Raw genomic sequence first — 10,246 nt, 5'->3', positions numbered from 1 at the left:
TTCTCCTCCTGAGACCCGCCACACCTGTGTCCTCGCATGTCGGTGCTCCGGTGCCCTGTTTCTCCTTCCGCTCAGTGTCTGCTGCTGCCTCGAAGCCTGGCCAGGGCGGAGGTGCAGCTGGCGCTGCCATGGGCCAGTGCTCATTGGCTGACCCGGTGACCGGCCTGCCTCTGGTCTGGAAAGAGCTGTGGGGCCTCATTGCAGCTCTCTGTTCTAATGAACTGATTTTTACGCTGAGCTCACTTGCCAGATTCTGCAGAAAAGTGCACCCAGCACGTGGTAGTTAGATTTTCCTGGAAGGAGGTTTTGGGGGTGGCAGTCAGGTTAGGATGGGGCACATTTACTGGACCTGAGCTGCTTTAACACGACGGACAGGCAGTCTTTGGTCCAGGACATGTTTGGGTGGCTCAGCTAGAAGCTGAGCAGGAAGAACTGGGTTTTGATCCACGAGACACCAGTTGGAGCTGCGTTAGATTTGCCAGGTACTTAGAGGAGGACGTTTGTGAGCACGCTCGTCCTGTGTGCCCAGGACAGAAACCGCTCCCGGAAGCCGGTTGGTTCCTGTGTCTGAGATGTCCCCGAAGACCTGGAGCGGATTGGGGTTGGGGCGCTTGCCCCTCACTGGGGTACAGGTACAGCATCAGGAAGGTGTCCATTGCCCCAGGCAAGAGGTCTGGCCTTGCTCAGCAGAAGCTGCCAAGTGGGTGGATGTTTGGGTTTTGTTTGAAGAGGCTCTGTGCGTCTTACCTGTTACCACATGCAGGGTATTCCTTAATGGCTAAGATTAGAACATTTAAATTAAAAAAGCTAAAAGAAAAAGTTGAAGTCTGAAAGAGTACAGAGCAGAAAAACAGAAAAAGTATTTGATAAACTCAAGTGCATAGAAGACCAGTTAAATTCCAGCACCCATCCACTGGTTGTGGAGAGAAAATACAGAAGTGGAGTTCTGAGCCCCCTGTGCTGCAGGCCCGCTCCCAGCCCTGTGGCTCGGGGGCCTGACCTCGTCAGTGCTGTGGGGGGATGGGGTGGACAGGAGCAGGTAGGGGTCCTCGATCGGGCCAGCCTGGGGTGAGGGGTTGGTGGCTCATCGGTAGAGGCCCACAGGTGTGTCTAGAGGACTGGCCACTGGCCAAGGGATCCCAAATCTTGCTCGTTTTATCTGTGCATGGTGCCCAGTGGCGCGACTTCTTGCCATGTGCTCTTCCGGGTCAGGTCTGCACACTTGGTTTCAGTGGGAATAACAAGTTTGCCATGTTTTCTGGTTGTCTGGCTGTAAAGGGTATTTGTTCATGGTATTTTCTGAAATAAACTTATTTTCTGTGGCCTTAGGAGAGGGTTGACGAGTACGATTACTCCAAGCCCATCCAGGGGCAGCAGAAGAAGCCCTTTGAGCAGCACTGGAGGAAGCACACGCTCTCCTACGTTGACATCAAGACTGGGAAGGTGCGTGGGGAACGGGTTCCACCTGTCCACACGGGCATGTGGCCTGGCCCTCGGGTGACACGGGTTAGCATTAGGTGAACTGCAAGGAGCAGCGTGGATTTTAGTTGGCTACTGACAGATGAGAGACGCCGCTGAAAGCACACTGTCAGTCAGGCTTCTGCCTGGAACGGAACCGAGCCAGGCAGGTGGGGGAGAGGCCGCCTCCCACCCACCATTGTGAAATAGTTCCCTCAAGTGTTGAGTGCATATAAACTTTCACTTAAAAGTAGGAAAAACTGCAAATACATGATTTACACGTAATTAAGTGATGACAGTGGATACAAAATTTTACCTGCTTTTTTGAGCATTTTCATTTTAAGTTTTAATTTGAAGCGTTGAGAATTTGATACAGTGTTATTTTAATTGTTGTATTCCATATGTGAACTTACATAGTCTCAAGTTCGTTACTGAAGAATATTCTAGTAAATACCTTTGTTTTTAAGTTCCTGAATGTGTCTGCAAACCTGCTTTTATGATTTTTCAAAAGCACAAGAGTATTATGTGTGCGTTTCTCTGCGTTAACTCATCACCGGCTCGTCTTTTTTTAGGTCACCCTGGAGTACAGACCTGTAATCGACAGAACTTTGAACGAGACTGACTGTGCCACTGTTCCCCCAGCCATCCGCTCCTACTGAGGAGACTGAGGCTTCCCTGCTCCTGTAATTATGTATAATAGCTCACGCCCGGGTTCAGGTCATCACCGCCTTCTTGATTGTGTCCTTGACAGACTGAGGAGGCCATCTGATAGAGATTCCTACCAGAGGCCAGTAACTTGCCAGTGAGTGTTCAGCCTGCCTTCACCCGTGCCTTCTTCTCGTGAATTAATAAAACTAGATGAAACATAAGTTACAGACTTGTGTTTGTGTCCAGGTTCATCTGCAGTATTGTACTGTTTGACTTGAGGCGTACTTATTGACCTGAAATATAAAACAGAACTACCTTTCTATTCTCTTGCATCAAAGTCCAGAGATTTTGCTGTGGTGTGTGTGTAAGGCATGAGTTTTGGTGCTTGACAGCAAGTGAAGACAACAGACATTACCTGCTAGATCTTAGCAGGCAAATGGTTTAATACCTGAACATGTGTCCTGAAGTATTTAAATGACCAAACACTACATGAAGGTGATGTGGGCGTAAATAGATCTTCCTCCCCCCCTTGCAGGTGCTGCTTGGAGCCACCTCCCAAGGTCTTGTCTCAGGGTTGGATTCTGTAGAATCCAGTCCGAGGCAGTTGGGTTCCTTCATTTCACATTCTGTTTTTCTAGGTTAGGGATTGCCCAGAACTTCTAGCTCAGTAGGTCCTGGGATTGGGCCTGAGAATTTGCATTCCTGACATGACCAAGGACCACACTTCAGAAACCACCTGTGTTGAATGATGTGGTCCAACAAATATGAAGGAGGTAATTTTCAGGAGGAAAGAACATGTGGAACGACTGCGTGACAACCTCAGGCCACTTTGCCCAGCCAGTGGGTACTATGAGGAAGTATGTGCCAGGGCGTTTTGTAAGCTGGGTGGAAGTGTTAACATGGGCATTGAGCAACATTGATGTGTTAGGACAAGGAATTTAAAGCTGGCATGGGTACCCCTGAGGCATGAGAGGGTAACAGGAGGGCTGATGGCTGCAAAGGAGTAACTGATGAGGGTGGTTGGTTTCTTGATGTCTGCCACTAATTTTGAACCAAAAACAAACCTGTTTTCATGAGTATTTCTGAGATCAAGAAAACCACCGGGGAGTGGGTAATCTGGAAATGTAAGTCTCTATGGAATTCCTTTAGTTAAGGAAATGCAGGACAGAATATTTCATACTAAGAATGTTGAGTGAATTGACAAACCAGAGAAGTAAAAGAAAAAAAAAAGAAAAGTCAAAATAACAAGAAAATAGAATACTGCCCAGAGAGCTGTAGATAATTTCTAATATGGATCAAAAAAAAGCAAAAAGGTAAGATACATCGTAAAAGATTCAATAGCCGTAGCCACATTGCTGTTTATGGTTCAGTTCAGTTCAGTTGCTCATTCGTGTCTGACTCTTTGTGACCCCATGAATAGCAGCACGCCAGGCCTTCCTGTCCATCACCAACTCCCGGAGTTCACTCAGACTCATGTCCATCGAGTCGGTGATGCCATCCAACCATCTCATCCTCTGTCATCCCCTTCTCCTCCTGCCCCCAATCCCTCCCAGCATCAGAGTCTTTTCCAATGAGTCAACTCTTCGCATGAGGTGGCCAAAGTATTGGAGTCTCAGCTTCAGCATCAGTCCTCCCAATGAACACCCAGGACCAATCTCCTTTAGGATGGACTGGTTGGATCTCCTTGCAGTCCAAGGGACCCTCAAGAGTCTTCTCTAACACCACAGTTCAAAAGCATCAATTCTTTGGCACTCAGCTTTCTTCACAGTCCAACTCTCACATCCATACACGACCACTGGAAAAACCATAGCCTTGACTAGACGGACCTTTGTTGGTAAAGTAATGTCTCTGCTTTTGAATATGCTATCTAGGTTGGTCATAACTTTCCTTCCAAGGAGTAAGCGTCTTTTAATTTCATGGCTGCAGTCACCATCTGCAGTGATTTGGGAGCCCAAAAAAATAAAGTCTGACACTGTTTCCACTGTTTCCCCATCTATTTGCCATGAAGTGATGAGACCAGATGCCATGGTCTTAGTTTTCTGAATGTCGAGCTTTAAGCTAGCTTTTTCATTTTCCTCTTTCACTTTCATCAAGAGGCTTTTTAGTTCCTCTTCACTTTCTGCCATAAGGGTGGTGTCATCTACATATCTGAGGTTATTGATATTTCTCCCGGCAATCTTGAATCCAGCTTTTGCTTCTTCCAGCCCAGTGTTTCTCATGATGTACTCTGCATATAAGTTAAATAAGGTCACTAAAACTAAGAATTTATTCCCAGTCGTCTTGGTGTGTTTCGAGTGCTCCAGAACCACATGTGGCTAGTGGCTGCCACACTGGATGGCAGATAAAGGTAGTTCCATCACTGTGGAAAATTCTGGGGGCCAACACCAGTGTAGCTCTAAAACTATACCAAACCTCTGTTCAATACATTGACTGCTACTCAGTAAAAAGCCAGAGTTAAAACTGGAAGGTCACTGACTTTCATACTGGTTGGAAAGGAAGGGGAGGGTAGGCACAGTAAGCTTGTGTCCTGGAATTCCATGCCAGGCTGGGAAGGGCAGAGAGAAGGAAGGGTCTCCAGTGTGCAGGTGTCATAGTGGTCCTGATAAGAAAATAAAGACAAGTAATGAGCCAGAAGGCCGGAGGAGAAGGGGACAACAGAGGACAAGATGGATGGCATCACCGACTCAGTGGACGTGAGTGTGAGTAAACTCCGAGAGTTGGTGATGGAGAGGGAAATCTGGCATGCTGCAGTCCATGGGGTCGCAGAGAGTCAGACACGTGAACTGAATGAGCCAGAGTGGCTTCCAGGGGAAGCTGGTAAGGTAGATAATACAAGATCTTAGGTGTGCACACACGTATACAAGGACAGGACCAGGGTGCATAGCCTTGGTTGTCCATTCATGTTTCATGTTTATTGTGACCAAAGATGAACAAGGGGTGATTTAAGCGTGTTAGTGCTAGCACTCTGTTTAGAACCAATGTTCAGAAAAATCCTAGGGATAACAGGCATTTTCTGATTAGAGAAATCAGACCAAAGGAAAGATACCCAATAATTAGGGGAGTGTCGTCTTTCAGTTCATTTCTCTGCTCCACCCAGAATCACCATCTAAATGGAAAGCTTAGAACAGACCTAGTTAGGAGGGAATTGAATCCCAAGATGGGCAAGGAGATAGTGGCAAGCACATCAATACTTTAATGACTATTCCGGCCCAGAGAATTCCATGGACTGTGTAGTCTATGGGGTCGCAAAGAGTCAGATACAACTGAGCGACTTGCACTTTTTCAGCAGAGCCAGGGGTAGATGGTTAGCCTCTTTCTGTTAGCAGAGGGTGGTCGTCACTGTTGCTGTACATCTTTGTAAGGTGGTGTCAGGACTCCAGGCAACAATATACCACCGTGGCACCACCCCACACCTCACCAAGTGGATGGCAGCCATCTGGCTAGGACTGCAGGCGGAGTCCTGTGCTGGAACCAGCCCAGGTGCCACTCCCATCACTCTAGAGCTGCAGTCTGGGCCATCGGGGCTGAGGTGAAAGTGCCAGGCTAGTCTCTGCTGAATCCTAGACTCATTTGTACATGTATAGGGGTATACATTGGGTGGGCAGGGGGTGGTATTTAATCTTCATTTCCTAAATTAATCTCCCCTTAAGACTGGCCATGAGACTGGAAAAGGTTTTCATTCCAGTTCCAAAGAAAGGCATTGCCAAAGAATATTCAAACTACCATACAATTTCACTCATTTCACATGTTAGTAAAGTAATACTCAAAATCCTTTAAGCCAGGCTTCAACAGTACATGAACTGAAAAATTCCGGATATACAAGCTGGATTTAGAAAAGGCAGAGGAACCAGAGATCAAATTGCCAACATCAGTCGGATCATAGAAAAAACAAGGGAATTCCCCCCCCCCCCACAAAAATCTTCATCTTTGACTACACAAAAGCCTTTGTGTCTGTTCAGTCGCTCAGTCATGTCCGACTCTTTGAGATCATGGCCTGTAGCCCGCCAGGCCTCCCCGTCCTTCACCATCCAGGAAAACTCTTAAAGAGATTGGAACATCAGACCACCTAACCTGCCTCCTGAGAAACCTGTATGCAGGTCAAGAAGCAACTGTCAGAACTGGACATGGAATGGACTGGTTCAAAATTGGGAAAGGAGTACACCGAGGCTATATTATTGTCACCCTACTTATTTAACTTTTATGCTGAGTACACTGTGTGAAATGCTGGATAACGCACAAGCTGAAATCAAGACTGCCAAGAGAAATATCAGCCTCAGATATGCAGATGATACCACTCCAATGACCAAAACTGAAGAGGAACTAAAAAGCCTCTTGATGGTGTAAGAGGAGAGTGAGTGAAAAAGCTGGCTTAAAACTCAGCATTCAAAAAACTAAGATCATGGCATCTGGTCCCATTCCTTCATGGCAAATAGAGGGGGGAAAAGTGAAAAAGATGGTGGATTTTATTTTCTTGGGCTCCATAATCACTGCAGACAGTGCCTGCAGCCATGAAGTTAAAAGATACTGGCTCCTTGGAAGGAAAGCTACGACAAACTGGTTGTTCAGTCGCTAATTCATGTCCGACTTTGCCATCCCATGGGCTGAAGCACGCAGGGCTTCCCTATCTTTTTCACTGTCTTTTGGAGTTTGCTCAAATTCATGTCCATTAAGTTGGTAATGCTACCTGACCATCTCCTCTGCCACCCTCTTCTTTTGCCTTCAGTCTTCACAGCAACAGGGTCTTTTTCAGTGAGTCGGCTCTTCGCATCATGTGCCCAAACTATTGGAGCTTCAGCTTCAGCATCAGTCCCTCCAATGACTATTCAGGACTGATTTCCTTTAGGATTGACTGGTTTAATCTCCTTGCAGTCCAAGGGACTCTCAAGAGTCTTCTCCAGCACCACAATTCAAAAGCATCAATTCTTGGCCACTCAGCTTTCCTTAAGGGTCCAAGTCTCACACCCATACATGACTACTGGGAAAACCATTGCTTTGACTATACAGAGCTTTGTTGGCAAAGTAATGTCTCTGCTTTTTAACATGCTGTCTAGGTTCATCATAGCTTTCCTTCCAAGGATCAAGCGTCATTTAATTTCATGACTGCAGTCACCATGTGCAGTGATTTTGGAGCCCAAGAACTCCCCTTCTATTTGCCATGAAGGGATGGGACCAGATGCCATGATCTTAGTTTTTCGAATGCTGAATTTTAAGCCAGCTTTTTCATTCTCCTCTTTCACCCTCATCAAGAGGCTTTTTAGTTCCTCTTCACTTTCTGCCATTGGAGTGGTATTATCTATGTATCTGAGGTTGATATTTCTTCTGGCAATCTTGATTCCAGCTTGTGATTCATCCAGCCCAACATTTTGCATGATGTACTCTGGGTATAAGTTAAATAAGCAGGGTGACAATATACAGCCTTGATGTACTCCTTTCCCAATTTTGAACCAGTCCGTTCCATGTCCAGTTTTAACTATTGCTTCTTGACTATTAGAAGAACTGATGCTGAAGCTGAAGCTTCAATCCTTTGGCCACCTGATGGGAAGAGTCAACTCATTGGAAAGGACCCTGATCCTGGGAAAGATTGAGGGCAGGAGGAGAAGGGGGTGAAAGAGGATGAGAAGGTTGGATGGCATCACTGATTCTAATGGAGATGAGTTTGAGCAAACTCCAGGAGATAGTGAAGGAAAGGGAGGCCTGGCGTGCCGCAGTCCATGGGATTGCAAAGAGATGGTCATGACTTAGCGACTAAGCAAGGTAAGGGCATCTGCTATCTGCCTCAGCTGGGCTTGAATCCTGTGTTGCTGCAGCTGCTGACCTTTGACATGCCCTGAAATGAGTCCAGGGTGGAGACTGAGGCATGCTGTGCTCCAGGAAAACTGGTGGAACAGGTCTTTAGATAGATATTTTCAGGAACTGATTTTTTGATCCCAATCCTTGCATCTCATGTCTGAAAGTGAAAGTCACTCAGTCATATCTGACTCTTTGCGACCCCAAGGACTATACAGTCCATGGAATTCTCCAGGCCAGAATCATGGAGTGGGTAGCCTTTCCCTTCTCCAAGGGATCTTCCCCACCCAGGGATTGAACCCAGTCTCCTGAATTGTAGGTGAATTCTTTACCAGATGAGCCACAAGGGAAGCCCAAGAATACTGGAGTGGGTAGCCTATCCCTTCTCCGGTGGATCTTCCCAACCCAGGAATCAAACCAGGGTCACCTGTATTGCAGGTGGATTTTTTACCAACTGAGCTATCAGGGAACCCAGCATCTCATGTCTAGAGAAGCACTAAATCCCTTCATTGTAAAGTTAGCTTCTGGTAACTAGCAGAACAGTTTTTGCAAAATAAGTGCTTGATTGCATGAACTCCCCCTTCACCAAAATCACATATGTTGACCCCCGCCCCACCACCATACCTCTTTAGAGGTGTTTCTCAGAACTATCTAAAGTGTTGTTTCCTGGGCTGTTTGCTTCATTTTGCCCCAGATAAAACTAAACTCGCAGCTCTCATGTTGTTCATCTTTTTTTAGTTGACAGATTTTAGGCCAGCATAGTTTTCTCATCAGTTAAATGTGAACTTTGGTACCTTGCCATGAGGTTCTGGTATAAGGATTATACACAGCAATATTTAAACATTAGGGTTGATTCAGTAATTGATTCTTCCCTTGAATGAATCATTTCCAAACCCTGGAACTAAACAGAAAGTAGGATGGAGTAATTCTGAGCCTCACAGTTGGTGTTGGCTGTGGCAATCCAGGCTGGAGACTCAACCAAGAGTTGGTGGAGGCTGTGTCACTGTCAGGAGAGGGAGACCAAGGCCAGCTAGAGTCGCTGAGGAGTTCCTTGCAGAAGTTGCCCTGTACACTCTGTGCTGGAAAACTTACAAATTGGGTGCAAAGTTATAGTTATTAATTTTGTAGTGTTCTAGAGAAAAATGAGCCAGAGGTGGGAGACAGAATAAAAAAATTTCAGAAACTACAGATCAAAGAGCTTTGGAAAACTGTAGAAAGGATTAGTCAGCAAGTGATGTGAATGCTTTAGGAGGATAAAACTAGAAAGCACTTGAATTCATTAAGTCATGAAAAAAGCCACATTGCTGAGGTTTGTAGAATAATAATCTGTGTGAGTGCCCAAGTCAGAATACCTTAGTCTCTTTGAAGAGTTTAAAGAACTCTCCAGCATATGGTCTGGTGGTTAAAAGGGGCTGAGGACAATACAACTGGAGAATAACAACAGGTCAGATGCAGAGCCCTGGAAAATTAAAGTGAAAGTCGCTCCGTCCTGTCCAACTCTTTGGGACCCCATGGGCTATCCAGTCCATGGAATTCTCCAGGCCAGAATACTGGAGTGGGTAGCTTTTTCCTTCTCCAGGGGATCTTCCCAACGCAGGGATCGAACCCAGGCCTCTCTCATTGCAGGTGAATTCTTTACTAGCTGAGCTACAAGGGAAGCCCAAGAATACTGGAGTGGGTAGCCTATCACTTCTCCAGAGGCTCTTCCAGACCCAGGAATCGAACCAGGGTCTTCTGCAGAGCTTTGGAGTGCTGAATAATGAAATCCCTTCAGGAAAGGAAGGGTCAGGGGCTTCCTTGGTGCTCGGCCCTTCCACAAACTAAGCAGGGGAGGAAGATGAACCAAGTCAGCGAGATTGCATCAGCAGCTCAACACTCTTGACAGCCTGGAAGGCGGTGGGAGCGCCCTGAAGCTGGGCTTCCCTGCGCGGAGGGCGCTGCGCTCAGTCGAAGTCCAGACGGAGGCGGTGGTGTCTTCAACTGGCCGGAGGGACACGCTGGCCGCCCATCAGCAGGGGACATCAGGGCCTGGTCACGTACGTGCAGACCGAGCTGAGGAGCTCCAGGCCCTGTCAGACGCCGGAGGGGACGTCGGGTGGTACCGAGAAGAAAGTGGGTGTGGGGAAGGAACGCAGAAGCGCGGGCAGGGCCGGGAGAGAAGTTCGGAAATCACAGGAATCTCTGGCGCGTTCTTCCGCTCCATCACCGTTCTTCCATGGCCTGCATTTGGTGCAAGGACGGTCCATGCTCGAAGGAACTTCCCCCGCCTTTCACGTCCACTCTGTGGCGCGGGAGAAGCATCTCCCACGCGCGTCCGTGACCCTGGAGGCCGCGTGGCCTCGGCCACCGGCTC

The 10,246-nt window shown here is 47.2% G+C and overlaps 2 protein-coding genes across 2 annotated transcripts in view; both read left to right on the top strand.

Moving 5' to 3' along the window:
* The window catches only part of SDHA (succinate dehydrogenase complex, subunit A, flavoprotein (Fp)), a 22,842-nt gene extending 20,515 nt beyond the window's left edge, over positions 1-2,327 (top strand). The window contains exons 15-16 of the mRNA XM_010832339.1: positions 1,330-1,443; positions 2,031-2,327. Of these exons, the coding sequence (XP_010830641.1) occupies positions 1,330-1,443; positions 2,031-2,117 (201 nt within the window). The 3' untranslated portion in view covers positions 2,118-2,327. The remainder of the gene's footprint in view (positions 1-1,329; positions 1,444-2,030) is intronic.
* A 574-nt stretch (positions 2,328-2,901) lies between these two features.
* LOC104982906 overlaps positions 2,902-10,246 on the top strand; it is a 17,054-nt gene continuing 9,709 nt past the window's right edge. The window contains exons 1-2 of the mRNA XM_010832338.1: positions 2,902-2,963; positions 9,779-10,111. Of these exons, the coding sequence (XP_010830640.1) occupies positions 2,902-2,963; positions 9,779-10,111 (395 nt within the window). The remainder of the gene's footprint in view (positions 2,964-9,778; positions 10,112-10,246) is intronic.

The sequence above is a fragment of the Bison bison genome, unplaced genomic scaffold, assembly GCF_000754665.1.
Source record: "Bison bison bison isolate TAMUID 2011002044 unplaced genomic scaffold, Bison_UMD1.0 scf7180017860854, whole genome shotgun sequence".
In the NCBI taxonomy this organism is placed as follows: Eukaryota; Metazoa; Chordata; class Mammalia; order Artiodactyla; family Bovidae; genus Bison; species Bison bison.
The sequence above is the reverse complement of the archived record's forward strand: the minus strand, read 5'-3'. Positions and strand labels throughout refer to the sequence as shown.